This window comes from Pyxicephalus adspersus, chromosome 1, assembly GCF_032062135.1.
Source record: "Pyxicephalus adspersus chromosome 1, UCB_Pads_2.0, whole genome shotgun sequence".
Lineage (NCBI taxonomy): Eukaryota > Metazoa > Chordata > Amphibia > Anura > Pyxicephalidae > Pyxicephalus > Pyxicephalus adspersus.
The window spans coordinates 164380583-164402887 of record NC_092858.1 but is presented as its reverse complement, the minus strand read 5'-3'; the positions used below and the strand labels follow the sequence as shown (position 1 = coordinate 164402887).

Below are 22305 nucleotides of genomic sequence, written 5' to 3'. Positions count from 1 at the left end.
CGGTAGGTTTTCTGGATAAGAACCTTTATTGTTATTTTGATGATAGTTGCAGATTGTGATTGAGTTTCAATATATAATTAAAGAATTTAGAAATGCATTTGGCTATATATAAGCAGTGATTTAATTTATCTTTTCTTAGTTTTTTTTTATTTTTTTTTATGGTTTTGAACTAATGTTGGCTCCATTTATATAAATCTCTCCTGACCAGTATGATTGGAACAATGGCCTCCTGTACCAATATTTGTTACAGAAGTGTTCATTTTGTAGGCCATCCTGTTCTCATTACCCTAAAATGGTTTTGTGACGGTGTTTCATTGACAAATATGTTCTGCCTTTTGCTTTACAGCCTCTGCAGAAAAAGAAGCCATTAAGAGCAGATACACAAAAGTCATGGATGCTTACGGCCTTCTGGGAGTGCTGCGGCTAAATCTTGGTAAGGTTTGCTGGATGGCCATCTTTAAGTTGATCTGTACTGATCACTTTAGAGCTTTGTTAGGCAAATCTCCATAAAGTAGAGCATGTTGTAGTTTCAGCTTAGGGTTACCTCCACTTCCACCACCTGAACCCGGCCATGGGGACCAGCAATTTGATTGGTGTGGAAGAGAGGGATTCACGTTCAGGGAAGCTGGCACTCAGATTTCACTATATAGCCGTGTTCATCAACCAAGGTTCATTCAGAGGGTGCTAGGAGTTCCTTGAGCAATTTGCGCCTCTCCAGTCAGTGTAAGTGACACCAATGATGTTTTAGCTATCTGTAAGGGTGACATTCTCCCCAATGGCCAGCAATGTAAGAGACATTCTTCCCACTGACCATCATGCTAATATACTATGATTTGTTGATATAATAATGACAGGAGGGGTTCCATAAGAGAAGTTAAAACAATTTAGAAACACACTTTGCTCCTCCAATGGCAGCCACCTAAATGGGTATAAAGGATTCAAAATGAGGGATGGTGGAGATGAACCAGCACCAATAATAACTTGACACCTTTAGTGGAGGAGAGAGCTATGATATGCAGGTGCAGAAGGGCTTATACTGGGGAATGAACGTTCTTGGGGTGGTAACATTTTCTAGCAAGTATAAAGACATATTGAAAAATGCAACAAAAATATTTGTTAAAAAAAAACAATGCAAGTATGATTTTAAAATACTTCTTTTACCTGCCTTTTTATTGAAGTTGGTGACACAGTATCTTTAATGGATGCAATTTGTTCCAGGGGAGACAATGTCACATTATCTAGTGGTGGTCACCGGCTGTATGTCAGTAGGAAAAATTCAGGATTCTGAAGTCTTTCGAGTCACCTCGACGGAGTTCGTCTCCTTAAGGATTGATCCCACAGATGAAGATCGGATGTCCGAGGTCCGCAAGGTGCTGAATTCTGGCAGCTTCTACTTTGCCTGGTCTTCAACGGGTGTCAGTATGGACCTCAGCCTCAATGCCCATCGCAGCACCCAGGAGCAGAGGACGGATAACCGATTTTTCTGGTAGGTTCATTGGTGATATTGTCTTAAAAGCAAACATACATTATATAATGTTTTCAATAGATTAGACATTGGATTCTGAAGCAACAAAAAATTGACCTGACCTAAAACAAAAAATTCAGCAAAATCAGAGTTGAGTCAGGACTTCATCATCAGTTTGGTGTATTGAAGGTACTGTATGGGCATATCAGCTATCTCATATGTCATAAACATGTTGAAAATTAGTGGTTAATAATAATAAACAGTATTTATATAGCGCCTTATAACATCTTATGCAGCGCTGTACTTTAAATAGGGTTACAACTGACAGATACAGACAGTGACGCAGGAGGAGGAGAGGACACTGCCCAGAAGAGCTTACAATCTAGGATGTGGGGGAAGTATCACACAATAGGAGGGGAGATATGGAGTGGTGGGAAGTAATGAGGGTTTAGGAGAAAGAAGAAGACGGGTAGGTAAGTTTGAAAAGTTGGGTTCTGAGTGCTCTTTTAAATGTGCAGAAAGTAGGAGAATGCCAAATAGGACGAGGAAGATCATTCCAGAGAGTTGGGGCTGCTCTAGAAAAGTCTTGGAGCCGTGCGTGTGATGAGTTTATGAGTGAGGAAGTCATTAGTAGGTCATTGGAGCGGAGAGAGCGGCTTGAAGGGTGATTTTTCTATTAGGTCAGAAAGGTAAGTGGGACAAGAACTGTGGACGGATTTGAAAACAAAGCACATGAGATGAATTTGATTCTAAGATGAAATTGCTTGATTTTTGAATACTACTAATTGGATCATTACAGGTCTTTAATTCTTCTGTTAAATAAGAGATTCATTTGTTACATTTGCAGCATACATTAACATATTACCAATAAGCTTTTTTTTTTTTTCTAATTACATAGTTGTTTTTGTATTTTTGGTATTGTTGGCTGTATATTAGTGCTGTTGATCTTCTGCAGCCTTACCATCTCACATCTGCGTGCATGGCATTGATCAGGGTGGGTTTCCTGATGATGACAGTGGACCATGAAAAAAAAAAAACCTGAAGCATTTATTTGCATTTTAACCAAAATTATTCTATAAAGAGAGCCTGTTATTCATTTTTAAGATCTCATATTGTATATATTCTATAGTATTTATTGCTTCTCCTTCGACAACTTCATAAAGGTTCTGCATGGAGGTAAAGGAAGGGGTGGAGGAGCTGGACCAATACACACAGTAATCAGAGACTCCCAAAAGATCAGATACGTTGTGTAAGGAAGGGGAGGGTTCCGCTAAGGAATTGACTTGCATTACATTTTTTTAAAGCATTTTAGATGCTTTTTCTGTACTTTTGCCTGCAGGGGTTCCAGGTACCAGGCTCTCTTAACACTTTTTGGCACTTTTTACTTTGGACCCTATTGTCCCGCAGAAGCTGAGATTTCAGATTATTGAATGTAAAGAATATGAATCTCTTGTAATCTGTCTGACTGTTCTCCAGGAATCAGTCTCTGCATCTACATCTGAAGCATTACGGAGTGAATTGTGATGACTGGCTTCTCCGTCTAATGTGTGGCGGAGTGGAGATCAGGACCATTTATGCTGCACACAAGCAGGCCAAGGCTTGTATTATTTCCCGTCTAAGCTGTGAGCGTGCTGGGACCAGGTTCAATGTGCGGGGCACCAATGATAATGGCCAGGTAGCCAACTTTGTGGAAACAGAACAGGTGAGATGCCAGTGACTTGTGTTGTGACCTTATTCCGCCCGGTATGATGGGGGAGACCTTGCTGTGACATATTTATTACTGTACATACATCCAGACTGCATTCATGTAAGAAACAGTGAAGACTTCAGTTGGGCCTAATATCTGTTACGCTCAGTTAACTTTATAGAATGTAAGTAAGAAGCTGTATTGTTCTTCAGCAGGTCAGATCGGTCTCGGATGTGCAGTAATAGAGGTGAAGTGACCCACAGGGGCATATTAATAAAGACGTAGGGAACTAATAACAGATAATATTTCTTTGGTTAGCAGCTTTTCTGATCCCCTCACTGAAGGATGATTACCTTTTTTTTATAATAGATTAGATTGTGAGCTCCTTTGAGGGACAGATAGTGACATAACTATGGACTTTGTACAGCGCTGTGTAATATGTACAGCGCTGTGTAATATGTCAGCACTATATAAATACTATATAAATAATACACATACTATCACTCACACTTTTATGTTTTTCCAAACATAAAATTGGAACCAAATAATTATTATCACAGAAACTAGCACAGCCACTGAGTAGGAGAGATATGCATATCTGCTATTTCTTGATCTTTGAACACAGACCAAGAATGAATGACAGAGAAATGCTTTTATCGTTTTCAATTTTCCCAATTGCTAGGCAGTGATGTGACATTGGGCATGGTAGCAGCCACGGTTGGTTTTTAGAACTTCAGATAATTATACAAAAAGGTCGCTGGGGTGTAATTAAAGAGCAGCTCAAGTCAGCTGGGGGAGATTGAGCTCTTGCTCAAGGTATTTAGAACCAAACAGAATTTCAGAGACCGAGAAACAGAGATTCAGGGCCCAAACAGATCTCTGTTCCATTGGGCCTGATTTAAAGCTCACCAAGGCTGGGGAGGATACACTTTCATCAGTGAAGCTGGGTGATCCATCAAACCTGGAATGAATTACTTCAAAGTCATTTGCTATTTGTTAGCAAATGTTTTGATTCCTGGACCAGATCCATTCCAGGTTTGCTGAGTCACCCAGCTTCACCAATAAAAGCAGCCTTGGAAAGCTTTAATAAATAAGAGCCATTGTCTTTGTTTGTATATTGGATTTCTATTCATTTTGTTCCTGATGTACTTGTGTTGCAGCACATCACAATGCTCAGTAATGCACTACCATGCAGTTTAATACCCTGCAACAGAAAAAAAAATCTGTTTGTTTTCCAGATGTGTTGTTGCATTTCCAATGCATTCATTTGCCTGGATTGCCTAAATTTGATGTGCATTAGTACAAAATTCAAATATCTGTATGGGTGTTTGGTGACAGTGGTGGACAGACCTTGCATATATATATATATATCCCAATCTGCGTTCAACCCAGACATTTTTGTAAGCTGGATAGGAAGAAATTGAATTGTAGGTGGGTGGCAGCCCCTGTATTGTGACCCAACTCATCAGTAAATCTGTATCACTTTTTGCATATTTTAAGTTATCTTAAACCAGTAAATATTCTTCACATTATATACCTGTAGATGTTCCTGCTGCTCTTTTTTCCACCTTTATATAAATAACACTTCTGTTTGAATAGCTGGTGAATATTTCCATTGTTTACGTTCATATACTTCATCAGCCTTTTGGAAAATCTTTCAGCATAAACTCATTCTCTAGTGTATGTTTTCATCAGAGTGAATGATAAATGTCTGTTTTCATGCAGGTGATTTACCTGGATGACTGCGTGTCCTCCTTTATACAGATCCGAGGCTCCATTCCTCTCTTCTGGGAGCAGCCAGGCTTACAGGTAACATAGAAGCCGCAAAGCCAGTGTAACCAAAAAAATGTTCGTGTTTTGTACCCCAAAAGAATTTCAAAATGTTCTCATAGGCATAAAATACACATTTTTGTTAACACATCCCTATTAAACATTGACAAAGAAAAGGACCAGCAAATGGGACTTTAAAGGTATATGCATTAAAACGATCCTCATAGGTCTCTGATGTAACTGACGCTTTGTTTTTCCTACATAACAAGCGCTGCACCTACATTGAGCTAAATATAAAACCCCCTCTGTGCAGCAGTTTACAAAAGACTGTGACCAAGATTGGACAATGACTGATGTGAGGTATTACATGTGTTTGAATATCTGGGGATATACTTATATGTACCATATACTTATATGTACCATATACTATATGTACCATTGTCAAGATTCTGGACACACTTCAAAATGTGTCTTGTACAAAACATGGACACCACAAATACAAACTTCTTTTTTAAATGAAGCCATTTGTAAATCTCTGTAATCCTTCTGGGTATTCTATTCTCACCTTTACCAGCTTATTCATGTCAGTTTAGGGAGTGAAAGGGGCCTTGGCAAGACCACAAAAAATTCATTTTTAGCATACAAAGCGGACCTAAAACAAGAAAACAAAAAGCCACCAGGAGGTAATATTATTTGACATACAGAGCCAGTTGCTAGGGGTTATTGTACCTTCTGCACACCCGCCGGGGCTACATCATCCAATCAGCAAAGTGGATCGCAGTCTCTGTGGAAGTTCACCTTGGAGCCGGTGGTGAGGATGGCAGCTCCCATGCCTGCAGCAATGGCAGTTCCTGGACCTGTTATCATTGTAGGGCGACTGCACAGGGTAATACTTGCCAATTATGGCAGAAGCTCACCACCCTCCAACAAGTTGAGTTCTGCCAGAGACTCTGATATACTGGAAGAAATGATCAGAAACTTTAGTCAACTACAGAGGTAAAAGTAGGCTGATAATACGTTGCAGAAACCAGTGAGAGATTAGGACCATATTGCTGGATGATAGTACAGGTCATTCATATATGATGATAGAGAAGATTCCCATTTTCTATGTTTACAGACCTATGCTCTCACCTACAAGACTGCTGGGTTCCAAGGGGCACGGGACCTCATACGGCCCTCAGGTTGGATAGCAAGGCTTTAAGGCAAACCATTTCTTAGAGAAACATGGAAGCTGCCATAAATCTCATTCTGTCTGCGCTTTATCTTGGCTGCCAAGCTCAACCTCACATTCCCAAACTTTAAGTTAATATGTAGATAAACATTTGTTGTTTTCCTAAATGCATGTCTGCACAGTTTTTGCAGGCCACAGACTAAGAAGAAAAAGTATTCAAGTCGTAGGGTTGTCATTAGAGTTTAGGAATTAAAGCCCCTGTACTCCTCTTAGAAAACATGTCCTCTCTTCATCCATTCTGAGTGATAGAAGAAAGCTGTACACATGACTTATGACCAGATACCAATAACATGTCTGCTGACCCATACTGCAGTTATTTGAAGCTTTATTCCATTCAGAGAGGTAAGAGATTTACTTTTCCACTGGCTGGGTAGTCAGTAACTTGGAGGACATCCAAGTCAAACATAATTGGGTTACAAAACAAGAGGAGGAGATAACGATGCAATTTATAAAAAAGCATGAGCCAAAAAGTTTGTGGTTTGTTGTCAACCTCTTTTAAAGGGTCTTTGGTCATGTGTGTTTTATCTTGTCTTTGATAAAGGTTGGATCTCATCGTGTGAGGATGTCAAGAGGTTTTGAAGCCAATGCTCCAGCATTTGACAGGTACTGCACTACTAGAATCACAGGTCATCCGTCTTAAGTGCCTTTCCTACATTTGTAATCCAACTCTTGGCCAATTTTAATTTTTTTAAAAATGATCTGACTTTGATGCTACTATATAAAACCTATTTGCGTAAGTTAGGTGCAAACTATGAGTATATGTGATAAGACCCCAATTATTCTTTTTGCAGGCATTTCCAGACTCTAAAAAGACTTTATGGCAGACAAGTTGTAGTAAATCTTCTTGGGTCCAAAGAAGGTGAAACCATGCTTAGCAAAGCTTTTCAGGTAAGAGAATATAGTTTGTGTTCTTTTATTACCAACGTCCAATCTCCAAATATATTGCGGTGTATATACACCACTGCACTGTACTCCACTGTATATACAATCTTTTCATTGGCTGATGTAATTTGAATTTGTATGAAGAAACCACACAGACACATGGAAGTCATAAAGAATACTTTCTAGGATCCCTTGGAAGATTTTTACCCAAGACCGTAGCCCTGATGGACAAAAGTGCTTCGCCCCTTGGGGCTGTGCTTCTTTAGGTGGGAACCTTTGTGTCCATGTGGTTTGCAGGTCCAAGCTTCCTGGTAGGTTTAGAAATTTGGCTGTGGATGTTCAGTAAATGAAAGACTTGGTGAAAAGAGAGCTGGGAACCAGCTTGGGGGATTTAAACATATGGGGGCTTCCATTGGAGACTTTTGACAAGGGTTCGGCTGCGAATATTTTTTAAAAATATTGTATATCTTCCTGTTAGTCTAACAGTATTGGAATGTTAGGCACAGGTAGTGACAATTGTTTTACAAATTAATGCTTTGGGGGGCGGGGGGGGGGGGATAGACATATATGTTCTGATCACTGAAATAACTTATCCATCCCAGGCAGCAGCTATCTGTGATTTTAGCCTTTCATAGTCATAGTTATCTCTACTGATAATGACCTAAAAACTAACATTCTCCTATTCTCACCTTTATAGAGTCACTTAAAGGCATCGGAGCATGTGTCTGATATCCTGATGGTAAATTTTGATTATCATCAAATGGTGCGTGGAGGAAAAGCTGAAAAACTGAACACTATTCTCAAACCCAAAGTATCTACTTTCTTGGAAGAGTGCGGCTTCTTCTATATGGACAAAGATGGCGTACACAGGTCTGTGATTGTTCTATAATAATTTCTCAAAATTACCAATTATTGGTCAAATAATAAAAATTAGTTCATGGATAGGGATGACATACGTTTAACCATAAATCTCATTTATCTTTATTTTTGGGGTTTACACTTTTCAAGAACAGTAACATTTTTGTTGCAGCCAAAATAGAAAAAGAAAAAAAAGGGTGGAAGCTTAATGGGAAATGTTCATTATTGTTCATTAGTCTTGGGGACTGTTCTGTGATCTGCTCATGGTCACCGAGTTTACAGACTTTACAAAAGCTACCAACATAAGAAACGCTGAGCCAGCCTTCTATAAGCAGTTCTGTTTTCTCTTCTATGCCAGTGATAGCAAAAGTGTTAAAGTGTATCTTAACCCAAAACCCTAAATATACCAGCAGCTTACCAGCTAGATGTGGTGACTGCATTCCACCCGGTATTTCTGGGAATTGCCACACTTTCTGTTTTTATCCCTACATTGATTTCTCCATTGGTTGTATGTGGTCAGCCACCTACCTTTCCTGCTCTTTATGTCCATGTGAGTGATTGACCAGAGCATTCTGATGATAATTATGTTTCATGTTTTATACAGAACACAAAGTGGCAGCATCAGAACCAACTGCTTGGACTGCCTGGACAGAACCAACAGTGTCCAAACTTTCCTTGGGCTCGAGGTAAATATATTGATTACTCATTTTATTTTATTTTTTCTTATGTGGTTTTTGTCCATCTGATGATCAAGCATGTAACCAATGTGTCAGGAGACAATTTGTATAGCCTTGAATATTGGATCTTGAGTGAGGAATGGGTTGCCTGTGTTTGTGTTCTGGCTGTTCTTGTTCTCTTGAGGTCAAAATGGCACCGAATGTCTGCATAGTACTACAGTACTGGAGTTTATCCCGTGCAGGTTTGTTACCATTGCTGCATAGAGAGGTCATACAACTGTCAAATGTGGGAGTGAGCAACTAAAACTGTAGTTTAGCATAACAACCAAAATATATATATATGGAGTATATATTGCTGGATCACCAAGGTTCTCCCATAATGGCCTCTCTTCTTAAGTCTTGGAGAACCTAAATCTTGCTCACTATTCCAGAAGACCCAGAGTTTGCCTGTATTTTCAATATCAAACTGCAGTCGTGCTTTTATGTTCTTTTCGGACAGAAAAGACTTTTTCTGAAGTCCAATAATTGTCAATGGAAAGGATCTTTCACGATCCTTTCCCACGACTAAGGACTGCACGATGCATGAACGAGCTCTGTACATACATCACCGTTCTCCTCTATGGAGAGGGGAAGTGGAGAACGACAGAGCGGCCCTCTGCTGCGTCCATCGTCTATGGATCTGCCAGGACGGTCGTTCGGACGATGAACGACGGGCGCCAGATTCTCGTACGATTTCGACCCCGAGATGATTATGGGACAAGAAGCATTGCAACTGTGTATGTAGCCCTAGAGAGCCCTATTGATCTTGGCATGATGACACCACAAGGTCAATAGTAAAGAAGACGCTAGAAGCTAGATATGAGGTTGTAATAAGTCGGACAATACATACTTCCTAAGAAGGCTCCAGTCTTTTGCACCTAATCCGGAACACCCCATTCCAATTTCATAGCTTTGAAGTGGTAAATGTGGGGCTGTACTTAATTTTTCCTGTATTTTCATTCCTTTGGATTACACCATATATATTTTATGTGTGAATCCTAATGTCACAATTATCTGTAGACACTTTTTAATTCATGTTGTAAAGTTAAAAAAATGTGCAAGAAATTCAAATGACTGTATATTCCCTTCTTTAATGTGCGTTGTTAGGAAATACATTTTCCATTTTTGCCCAGTTCATGGTTTAAACTAGGCCTCTTGGAAGCAATAGATTTTAGCGTGTCATTGTGATTTGCATTGAACAATTGAAACATATGTGGTGTAAATAGGCCCAGCAGTGTTTTCATTTGCCCATCAATGGGATATTGTATTTTTAAGGTGATCAGTGAGGTCTTTTATATATTCAATACACAAGAGGAGTGACAAATGAATACATGTTTAAATTTGGTTCTCTTATTAATGAATTGAGGGTAAAATTGATTAATAAATGAATACTGCAACCTAGTTTAAAACATTGCGGATCTTGCTGATTTTTCCCACAAATGCTTCAGTTTTTTTTTTCATAGATCCATTTACAGTCTTGTCGCCATTAGATGTTACTATTTGCAAAGGTTTAATATATACTGGGGTTCATTCTTGCAAACACCATGATGATTGATGACATTGATGGCCTGTAAATCATTGTCATCCTCCTGTCCCTTCTTCTAGTGTTACGTTCCGTCAATATATCCGAAGTCTGAGTCATCCTTTGCTGGAGGGTTGGGATTAAAAAATCTATAATTGCAGGCCTGCAGGGAATTACAGCTAATAGACTGGATTTATATGCATGTGAAATAACTAAAGGAAGCTCCTAATTGAATCAATTTGGTCAATTCAATATATGTTAAACTTACAAATCACTGTTTAATGGCCTTCCAGCAGCCAAAGGCCTTGTACAGCTGGCTCATCACTCCTAGAGTTTAATGTAATATAAATGTAATATTTGACTAATAGATTACCTACTATGTCATTAACAAACCTTTTTAAAAAGATAATTGAAACATAAACAAGCTGAAGTCTTTAGATGTATGTGCTGGGTAAAATGAATTAATTATGGCAGCTTATCACATGCCTGATCTTGTTTCTGGCTTCTATGGGCAGCATATTTACTGTTCATGTATTTATTATGTTCTGATCCAAACTATTCTATGTGCTTTTTATATTTATAACTCAAAAGATCGGTCAGGACAACTGGTTGCGTGTGCCAGCCTTGCTTCACACTCACTAGGAATTGATAGTAGGTGTGCTTTAAGTTCCTACGTCCCCGTATCAACTGCAAGAATATGCCAAAGTTTAGTATTTCCATTAAGGGACAGAGAAATTCCTAAATATTATGAGTATTATGCCTACAGGAGGCAAAAGCAAATAAAAGAACCTGTAGGCGACTGTTGGTATAACCTCCCTCGTGATCAGCTTGCTTCTGATTTTTTCCAGTGTACTAGGAGAAAGAATGGTATTTCTTCTGCTTCAAGAACTAATCTTTAGCAACATCCCCTCTTCAAAAATAAATATTCCCACCATCTCAACTATTACTATTTGATCACTCTGAACACTGCTGAACTGGACCTCATCAGTGTGAGCCTAGTAGTGGTCCTTGGGCACTGGGCTTACCCTGGAGTGCTTTCCAGACTTAGATCTGGTTTGCATCTTTAGGTCCAAAGCCATGGCATTGCTGCGGGGTTCCCTGTCTCATGGGTGGGAGCTTCAGTCATTTTAGCACCTCATGCTGTTACCCTGTTCCCATCTATTCCATGTTACAGAGGAGGTTGGTGCTTCTGAGATTAAGCACTGAATCCATCCCTATTGGAATAGTGCTACATACACTCCATGCATCTTTGTCCATTCTTTTTCCCACCAGCAGTAAGACGTGTCCACCAATAATTTGCTCAATTGCTTGGTATTGAGTTCTCCACAGCAGTAGTTCAAAACATATCATATGCTTACTCTTTCTTGGTCTTCCATCTCCCTGTTTTTTACAACATTGTGAACGTCTACCAGGCATTTTCCTGTTCTTTTGATCAAGGTGTAATTGTCTCTGCTGCAGATTACTTTCAAGAACTTTATTTTCAGGGCATTACAAAACTAGGCATTCTTCTTCTGCAAAAACATTAGTGAACAGTTCTAAAGAATAATGTCTCTATGACTGTGCAAAGGTTGCAGCTATTTGGTTGGATAACGAACCTAATAAAGCAGATTTCACAAATTAAACTTTTTCCTTGGAGTACCTGGAGCTGGTATAGATGTGGGTCAGACCTATGTTTTCATCCTTTGGGAGATTCTTCATAGTCACACTCTCAGGTTCTTGCTCTCCGGTTGAGGAACTGTCCAACACTCCTGTTCTGTATGGGTCTGGAAACTAACAGATCAGTTCCATTTGAGATACCTTCAACATGATATTCCATTGGATGTTCCTATTCTAATGGCTTTGTAATGTGGCTCTGACATTGGGAAAAATCCTTCCTTTTAAATGTTAAGGAAAATCCTAAATGGATGCAAGCCTAGCCTGTTGGGTTGGGGAGAAGTCTTGGAAACTTTTGTTAATGCAAGCTGCTTGGTCATTAGTAAAATTGTTCCTCACGGGTGATATCCTGGAGATTCTGCCTGTCTCTATCACATTGTACAGCACTGCTGAGCGACTTATAGATATTTATCCAAGTAGACCATGCTACAGCCATGTCCTATGTTGACCACCAGGAACAAAGAAGAAGTCTTCTGTCTTAGTTGGAACATCGTGTTTCCAACTATTTCAGCCATGACGTGGAAAACTTGGAGACAAAATTTCTCAGCTGACAGATCCCGTGTCATAAATCAGGGTTACCAGGAAGGTTCTAGAATGGTGCTCTGGTTTCTCCTTCCACTATATCAGAGTATTCCCCTCTTTGCAGTCCTGCAAGCATTTCAGGATCGGACCCATTTTCCAGGTTTGAAAATCTACTATTTGGTCCACACGGAAAAACGGCCAGGTGGTTAATGAAAAGTGCTGGGTGGTGCACCCAGCTAAAAGGGGCTGGGGAGAACACTGAGCTGCTTCTGATGTTCCTGAGCTTGTCAGTCTGTGTTGCCAGTGTTGCCATTCCTCTGATTGCTCTTGGTACTACTTAGTTGTTAAATTGAACCATACTAGTCATGGGGGCCTTTATACTCCAAGATAACTTGCTATTTATTGTTGGTGTCCAATGTATAGGTGACATTAACTGTATTTGAAGAGAACAAATACAAAAGTTGTTAGTGTATTTTATAGAATGCATTTTTGTTTGCTGGATAACATGGAATTTGCTGCATCTGTTTAAGTCCTCTCTAGTGTCCTCTACTCTAAATATGTGATGAGATTAGTGACATCTGCCCTTCGTGTTCATCATCAGTCACTTTTATTATATCGCTTGTTTCTATCCTGGCAGATGCTACTGAAGCAGCTGGAAGTCTTGGGCCTGGCTGAGAAGCCACAGCTGGTTACACGGTTTCAGGAGGTCTTCCGTACGATGTGGTCTACAAATGGAGATTTCATCAGTAAAATTTACGCAGGTACTGGAGCCCTGGAAGGAAAAGCCAAGGTAAGAAGTAGATGGGTGAATGTGAAATACATAATTTCACAGCTCTAGCTGTATGTTTTCTATGCATGTCTTTCTAGTCAAACTGTATGTATATCTGCTTCTTCTGTGCTTGGGTTATTCAATCCAGAATGCCAAATGAAAGGAGAACCCCAGGCAGACATACAGCTCAGTGGTTACTAACCCATAGGATAGCTGGTTACCTTTTACAGAAGCATTTTATTTTGAATTCATTTGGTATTAAAAAAGTTAGATATTCATTTTGTATGATACGATATAGAGGTTACTATGAGTTCTCATTTATATAGTTAGTTAGTCAGGTTGAAAGAAGACATAGGTTCCCCCAGGGAAATAAACATATCGCAGATAAAAAACTCTATAGACATAGTTGATCCAGAGGAAGGCAAAAAAACCCTGGTACAATTTGCTCCAACAGGGGGAAAAAATTCCCTGAGAAAATCGGATGTTCCCCGGATCAACAGTCTCTGTTATCTTTTACTTTAAAGCTTTAATACCCAGTTATATTCTGTACTTCTAGAAATCATCCAGCTTTTAATAGGTAAACTAAATTAAACCCACCAAATTTCATTGATGATAATACAGGCGTTTTGCAGTTTTATACTTTTGTATAGATTAGTCCCACCTTTATTACTGACATGATACTACTGATACTACAACTGATACTAAACCACCTTCGCCTTCAGTGGGGTTCTCCTTTAAGGGCAGCTTCTGCATGTTGTGTATGAAATGTCTATTTGTAATGCCCTGCATAATATGTTTTATTATTTTTCCAGCAATGAGTAATGCACTAATGCTTATTGGGATGGGAATCCTATTTTTACAGTTATGTGTTGCATTATACTGATCTGTAACGTAGAAATGCCAGTTACATACTGAGAGAGATCTGAAATGTTGTTCTCTGTTTTAAAACCTTTTATTCAATAAGGTAACCAAAGGTTAGCAACTTTAGTTCATTAGACTTTTTTTGTCTGCAGTTTTCTCTTTTGTTATATGGATAGGCCCTAAGATCAGGCTTCAAATTCTCTTACCAGCTTCATGTGATTGCTGTGAGCCTAACATTGCATATATTATAGCCGATGATTCGTGATCTCCATAAGTATTTTCTACACAGGCGGGTTTGTTCCTATATGGCAGTAACGGCTGCTAAACTATTACAAATTGAATAATGAAAGCGGCTAAGTGGGAATACTAATTAAGGCAAGTAGAAAAAGAGACAAAGGATAGAATAAATAATTGAGAAAATTAAGGCTTCATAGCACATCACTTACAGACAAAATATATTAAACGTATTCAGATCATTGGCGCTCAAAACTATACTACTTAGTGTTATGTTTTTTTACACAATATTTGATATTTAATTTTGCATAAAATACTGTACAGAAAAACAATAGGAATGATTATTAACATAAAAACATACAAAAAGGGGAAAAAGATTATATTAAACATAGCAGACTAGTAATGCATCTCACACCCGACAACATTAAAACCCTAAAGTTATAGAATAGATGAATAATCATATACAATATTAGTGATGAATCAAGGTGAACATGTAAAAATCTCACATACTGGTTAGCACTACTTAGTGTTTAAAGGTTTGCTTTGTAATAATCTCTTTATGAAGTGTTGACATCTTACGGGCATTTGAGGACCAGAAGCATTATACGCTACAAATAAGGATCTGTAAAGGGAAAGTCCATGACTGTATGCCCCCTCCTTTGCCCAATTATTGGTTGTAATAATTAATGATGAACAGTCTAAGTAACCAATAGCCAGGCACAAAAGGAGACATAGGTTGTGCCAGCCTTTAAGTTAATTTCTATAGTCATCGTCTGCATATTAGAATCAGACATCAGGAGTTGCTTGTATTTTATTTAGGCTGTCGCCTGCTATAGAAGTTAGGGAAAAATTGGGGAAAAATATAAACGCAAAGTCCCTCTATGAAGGTTTTATGTCTGTGTCCCTATTGGGGAAACTCACCCCTCTGTTATCCTCTAGAAAGAAAGGGGAGATCCAAAATTTTCCTCCTTGTAACAAGAGGTAAGGAACAATCTTCTGTTGCGGAGACAGATAAGAGGGAATGTCTCATCATTTGGAGAGGTTTACTTAACTTGTGGTTGCATCCTGAACTACATAAAACTACTTCAAATATCCTACTGACCCTTCAAAAATAAACCATAAAAAAGTTTGTAGATAATATATTTGTTTCATAGCTAACCAGAGGCCATCATCATAAAATGCAGCAATATATATATATATATATATATATATATATATATATATATATATATATAAATATAAATATATATATATAGCAAAATAACAATGCTCCATATTATCCGGTTCTCTGATGACTCCATCTTACCTGTCCTCCCAATAACAAAGCACAGCGCTTACAGAATCTTTATGATTTTCCATAATGCGCCCACAAGCCTTTGTCCAGGTTTTCCAGTAGTGTTAGGTGCTGCCATCCTCAGTCAATATTGAGGTTGGAAGTGTTGGGAGAAATGAAGAAGCAATCAGGAGGAAAGAATTTGCCCAGAGGTGAGTGGGCAGAGCTGACTTAATAATAAAGTCGATATTTAAATATTTTACCATAAGCTGTATGTTAACAAGGCAGTCAGATTTTTACCAGTTAGGTTAAGCTGTTGTGAGCCCAAATATGCAGTTTCTTTTTTATAGTCGGTGTGGTGATCTCGGCTCTAATAAAGTGATACATTCACACCAGACTGCACTTCATGAGTTCAGGATGACATTACAAGGATTTCTGTCATTATTATCTCCATGAAACCATTGTCCTTTTTTAGTCATCTGCAGCCGAGAACAGCCCAGGAACGCTCCCATTGCATTGTTTATGCTTTATATTATATCAATGTGCTGAGGATTAAAGTTCCAGGTGTAGCAGACAGAAAAAAAAATTGTTTTTTCCATGTCATTCGTAATAAATAGACAATGATTGCATTGGTTAAGTGTGGTTACATTTGTGTAGTATTTTCACAACTATATCTTCCATGCAAACACAGCAGAGCTTATTCACTAAAGCATTAAAGCGTTATGTAGGATGTCGCTGGTGCACTGATAGAGTTTTCAGAGCATGCAGTGGTGCAGTGACACCAAGAATAAAACTGCAGAAAAATTCTATTCTAGTAAGGTGTTGTCATAAAGCAGATTTTCTGGTAAGATCTATGCCCTAATGATGCAACCAAACTATTACATATTCTTACCAAGCAAATTTACACAAGTCATCATGAATCTCTCGCTCTTTAAACATTGGAGGAAATGTCATTTTTGGTATCTTAGTGGCTGCCCCAGGCACCTAGGTCAAACACTTGGCACCCAGGAGCAGCAAAGGGTGGCAATTGCTTGGCTTTTTCATAAGTATGCAAACACAAAAGCCTTGTAGAATTATTCACTTTTTCCTTTTTGTTTTATTTATTTATTTTAACTGGTTAGAAATGAAGGGTTACATAAGCATTTGTAAGGGTTTGCAAGCAGGAACAATCCAAATCTACAAACTGCCTCTGGATGCCACATATTGGGCCTGGTTTATTGATAATAAAACTGGAGAAGATGGAGAGACTGTCATAGGAGAACCTGGGTATTCCAGCAAGCTCGAAATAGATCTGCTCTAGGATTGAAACCCTTGCCAACTAATGATTAGTAGTTTTTAAGAAATCCATTCCAGATTTGCTATATCACCCAGTTTCTCCTAGTCCATCCTTTTTGGTCCAATGTTAGTCATTTTTTGCAAGCAGTTTTGAGCCGCAAAGAAAACATTCAAAACCACTAGTCTGATCCCAATCAAAATGAAAGTTATTGGTGAGCCAATCTTTGCAGGCTGCAAACAAACAAATATATATATATATATATATATATATATATATATGTGTGTGTGTGTATTGTAATATATACTGGCACACACACATATTTGAAAAGTTGCATTGACTACTCAAGAGATACATTCTTAGCTCTATTAAATGCTCTATTTATTTATTTTAATCTTTTTTGGGCTATTTTAACCTGTTTCTAGGCGTGCAAGTAATTACTGCATGGAAATGTTATAGAAGTTTAGATATGGATTCACAGATGACATAATTTAAGTTGTGACCAGTGAACAAAGATTGATGGACAATATAAGGACAATGTCCATCTGTCTATCTGTTCCTCGCATGCCAGTGTGCACCCCCCCATCCCCAAAATCATCAGGGGGTTTTTCTACATAAATTCTCCTTTTCTTTTTTTCTCATTCTTCTCCTCTAACTTCTTGCCTGCTTTCTTCTTGCCATCTCTCGGTTTTCTCCTGATTCCCTGTGTATGGTGAGTATAAATTAAATTTCTTTGAACCTTACATTTTCATTTCTGAACTTGTGGTTTGGATGTCCTAATTCTGCAAATCATTTTAACCTAATTTTGAAGCCCCAAAAATAAATATCAGAAGTTCTTCCTATTTTCTGTAGTGTTTCAGATTATCTCCCATATGGTGACCTAGATGTGGTATCAGAAATCTGGTTTTAGGGTTGTTTAAAGACCAAAAGGGCTTTTAAAGTGTGTAACTTGTGTTAACAAAAGAACCCTGCAGGTGAAAAAGTAATGGGATCAATGATTTAAGGAATGTGACGTTAGAATATGGATTCTAGGTGTAGGGTTTTCAGTCCTGACAGGTTCACTCCAGGCTCCTGGCAAACTATTGGTTCTCCCCTGCACCACCCTTATAACTAATTGCACCTATAGAGCAAAAAATGTATACCTAAATCAGTCCTCAACCCAGAATTTTTTTGACCCAACTCATCAGTACCCATCCAAAAACATCCGGGTGTTTGCTGAAAAGTGCCGGGTGGTGCACCCGGCTAAAAGGGGCTGGGGAGAACCCTGCTAAGTGTTCCTTTTGCTCACCTATATGTGGAGTTACATGACTCCCTGATCCAGAATCTTCTATTGTGCTATGTAAATGGGTCTGGTTCCTTGTCCTAATGACTATCCAGCAACTCATAGGACCTAGAAGCGAATGACAGCAAAAAGGAAAAGGTAGGAACAGGCCAAGGCATGCATACCGGCAGCTCTGGTTTATGAATTCCCCATGCTCAGAGTTGGAAGGGTACATGGACAGTGGATTACAGTGGTATAAGACATTTTAAATACTAAAGAGAACACTGAATGGGCAAGAGGGTCAAATTTTGGAAAGTGGGATCTTATTAGCTGGAATATTGCAGTTGCTCCAACATGAGCCAAAATACTCCGCTACACTAGTATTTAATACATGACCCATGGGTTCCATGCACTGAGTGTTGGGTACCAGGCAGAAAGAGCTCCAATATCAATGTATGGACCACATCCTTTCCATGGCGCAGTGCATACATAAATGTATCGGCACCATGTGAATATACAAAAAACTATTCAAGGTGATCTGTGATTGGCCAAGTAGAGATTAAAAACAACTGTGCAGTCATGAATGAGAGTTTCAGGTTTTGTGCCTGGAGCTGCCAGAACTGGGGGCTGTACTGTAAGGTCTAATGCATGCATTCTGCTGGAAGGAGAACTCCTGCAGACATTAGGGACACCATGCTTGAAGGTAACATTTGCATTTTCTTAGTCTAAAGAAAAAATGAAGGGGGCCCATTCTAACCATTGCATTGTGCTAGTACACAGTTCGAACATGCGTTATGATGTGTGTTCACTTGCATTGTGCAAAGGTCTTCTATTAATTTGACCCATTCAGTGCACCCAAAATTGTGAATTTACTTTTTCTCACAGTGCACTGCAGCACATTATACAGAATGAATGCTGCTACTTTGCATATGTAGCCACGTGTTACTGCAAAGCAATGTGTAAATGGGCCTGGACCTTTTTTTCCTTGTGCAATACACTTTTTATTCAAATTCTCTTGTGCAGCCCTTAGGCCATGTCGGGCCACACCTGGGACTTTTCATATTTACTAGTTCGGCCACCAATGAGCTCACTGAGCGAAGTTCCAGTGCAAAGCACTTTTTATACTTTGAAGGGGGTCATGCTAGAGGATAATATATTGCTGTTAGTGAAGCTCTTCATGTGCAGCGGAAATTCTCAGGAGTAAAGCTTCCAAGATCCTTTAGGACCAGAAGTTCTGCCCATTCCAGACATTCAACATAATGCTCCCCATTTTTTTAATAATATAATTCTATTTGGCACAAAGTTGTACACCCAGGGAATACAATGCTTACATCTATCCTGACATGACATCTTTATACTTGTACATATATACTGGTAATAAAATAATTAGATTGAAACATTCCTCATTTATAGGAGATTTATGTATTGGATCTGTGTTGTCCAGGAAGCATTTAATCAGCAGAAGATCTAATTGTACATTTAATCCCATTATGACCTTTGTAGCTACAGAGCAATGGTTATGTTTGCACCATTCCATCCTGCGCATAGTTCCTGATATAGGGAGAAATGTTTTGTTGTTTGCCTGGTTATAATTTATTTATTGATTTACTTTTAAGAAGTTGTGAAAAAAAATTAAAGCTTGTGCAGTGTTTTCCCCAGCCTCTTTAAGCTGGGCGCACCACCTGGCACATTTCAGTAACCATCCGGCTGTTTTTGGGTGGTTACTGAAGAGTTTGATCACAATACAGGGGCTGCCACCGCCTACAGCTTTCTTACCACTCGGCTTAAAAAAACTAAAAAAGTTCTGGGTTAAGTGCTGTTCTATGTTCAGTCATAAGGAGGGGGAAGACTTTAATTTAATGATAATTTGCAGCAAAAGAAAATCAGGTCATTGACTGAGTCTCCTTGGAAGTTTTTAAAGCTATCCATTATTTCATCTTGCCATCTACCCACTTATCTACAGCTGATGTGTTGGTTTTGGTAGCGTAACCCCAATATTGATCCATATACATCTGTAAGACATGCCAGCACCATGAAGAATGAGCTGTTTTGCCATCTTGTTCTTAATGTCCGATTATAGTCACACATGTCAAATCACAACCTGTACATTTTGCAGACTGGAAAGTTGAAGGACGGAGCACGCTCAGTAACCAGGACAATCCAGAGCAACTTTTTTGATGGCTCCAAGCAAGAAGCCATAGATGTGCTGCTGCTGGGAAACACCTTGAACAGCGATTTGGCAGATAAAGCGCGAGCTCTCCTGACGACTGGAAGTTTACATGGTATGTAAAGCTCTCTCACTCTCTAGTTAGCTGCAATGTATTACATTTTTATATTTGGGTTTATAATCAATATATGTAATTTGCCCTGAACTCCGATATCTAATTTTTTTGCCATTAAAATCTGTTCTTTCCTTTCCCTGCTGCGTGATCAGTGTCAGAACTCATGTTACAATCAGGTACAGTAATATACATTTACAGCTTCGTGTATATATTTTCTCTTTCATATTATAATGAAATTTGTGTTTTGCTTATGAGAAAAGCTCACCTGAAATCCTTTTATTTTATTTTGAATCTGTTTCATGTTAGTCATTTCTCATAACCATTATTTGTGGCAGCCAATCAGCATTGCCTTTAGTTTTCTTGTTGTTCATAGTATTTAAACAAGCTGATGTCTGATAGGCTAACAGAAGAAGACATAGAAGCATGTTGCACGTTAGATGTAGGTAGACCTTGGTGTCTTCCTATTAGACTGATTGCATGCTGTTTGTTCTTCCCAGCATCACCAAGAGTCCTCCGAAGCATGTGTGAGAATTATTACAGGTATGCCAAGCCTAGAAAAATCCGCATTTGCATTGGTACCTGGAATGTGAACGGAGGGAAGCAGTTTAGAAGTATCGCTTTCAAAAACCAAACTCTGACAGACTGGCTGCTCGATGCTCCAAAAATTGCTGGAATTCAGGAGTTTCAAGGTAATGCGTCTTCATTTCATGTCTCTAAAGTACAATCAATAAACTAACTGTTCCATCCAATAAATTCTGCTGTCAAAAAGATCACCCAGTCCACCTTTAGGCCGAACTCAAGCCTTCCCTTCAGTCTTGCACAGTTGTAAAGTCTCTATCCTGTAATAAAAATGGCTGCAAAAAGTCAGATAGACCCCATCTCATTTTCTGGCTGAAGGACATCCAGCCTCATCTAGCTTTTTCCTCCCATGCTTGACCATCCTGGCCCGATCCTATTCATTGATTGGATTTCAGTTCTATCAGTCATGGAGGCTCTCTATCACAGTGGTCACCATTCGGTGGTCCACAGACCACTGGTGGTCTGAAAGAAAATTTGGTGGTCAATAGCTGTAGCCTGTGTGCCCCCAGCAGGGTCAGGAGAAGGACCCTGCTGGGGGGGGGGGGGGGGGTGCACCAGCCAGAGCCGCGGACCATGTCTCCCGTATGGAATTGCAGGCCCAGAGGGAGTCTCCGGACACAATCAGCCTACTTTCAGACCTGCGATGGGAGAGTGGACGGGTTCTGGCATCATGACGTCACCCTGGGGGAAGTTTCTTCCCCTTTGAGTGACACACCGCTGCCTGTGCATGTGTGGTCCGGAGCCTGTAAAAGGACCTCAAATACTGACCTCACTTCACAAACTGTGAACCAAATCTAGCCAAGCCTCTTGGCCTTGTGATCAGGTCTTGGGTAAAATGCACTGGGTGCTGGTTTGTAGCACTGATTTACTACAGTAGAGCCAGTATGCTTAGAAAATAAATCTTAACTTTGAAAAGTGAATGGTCGGTTAGTTTACCTAATAACTTAAATCTGTGTTCATCTTATGAACCATTTGTATGTTTTTCCCTTTATTATTGAGCATTAAACAGAACCAATTTTAAGTCCAATTTGTTACTATAAATCTGGATCATTTCGTTGTACTTAAACATTCCAATTTTTTTTAAACTTCAGAAAGAAGAAGCAAGCCAACAGATATATTTGCCATTGGCTTTGAGGAGATGGTTGAATTAAATGCAGGAAATATTGTCAATGCAAGGTGAGTTTTAGAACTATTAATCGACAATACCCTGTCATTTCTGCACCTAGGATGGACTTATAATAGTGATAATGGCTGGCAGGTTCACTTGAAGCATTCATGTAATACATGACAAGAGGACAATCTTCGTGTCTGGAGTAAAATAAATTTAAGCTCCAGATAAGGAAGGGATTCTTCACTGTAAGATCTGAAAATGTGGAATCGGCTCCCTTAGGAAGTAGTGTCAGCAACTACTATAGATTGCTTTAAGAAAAAGCTGGATGATTTCTAGAAGCACAGAATATAACTGGG

The 22305-nt window shown here is 39.1% G+C and overlaps 1 protein-coding gene across 1 annotated transcript in view; it reads left to right on the top strand.

Annotated features, from left to right (window-relative positions):
• Positions 1 to 22305, top strand: part of SYNJ1 (synaptojanin 1) — a 77596-nt gene that overhangs the window by 23600 nt on the left and 31691 nt on the right. Inside the window, exons 3-15 of the mRNA XM_072419437.1 lie at positions 347 to 433; positions 1219 to 1486; positions 2942 to 3167; positions 4878 to 4961; positions 6695 to 6756; positions 6945 to 7041; positions 7733 to 7905; positions 8498 to 8579; positions 12944 to 13096; positions 20094 to 20259; positions 20412 to 20435; positions 20757 to 20948; positions 21930 to 22014. Of these exons, the coding sequence (XP_072275538.1) occupies positions 347 to 433; positions 1219 to 1486; positions 2942 to 3167; positions 4878 to 4961; positions 6695 to 6756; positions 6945 to 7041; positions 7733 to 7905; positions 8498 to 8579; positions 12944 to 13096; positions 20094 to 20259; positions 20412 to 20435; positions 20757 to 20948; positions 21930 to 22014 (1699 nt within the window). The remainder of the gene's footprint in view (positions 1 to 346; positions 434 to 1218; positions 1487 to 2941; positions 3168 to 4877; positions 4962 to 6694; positions 6757 to 6944; positions 7042 to 7732; positions 7906 to 8497; positions 8580 to 12943; positions 13097 to 20093; positions 20260 to 20411; positions 20436 to 20756; positions 20949 to 21929; positions 22015 to 22305) is intronic.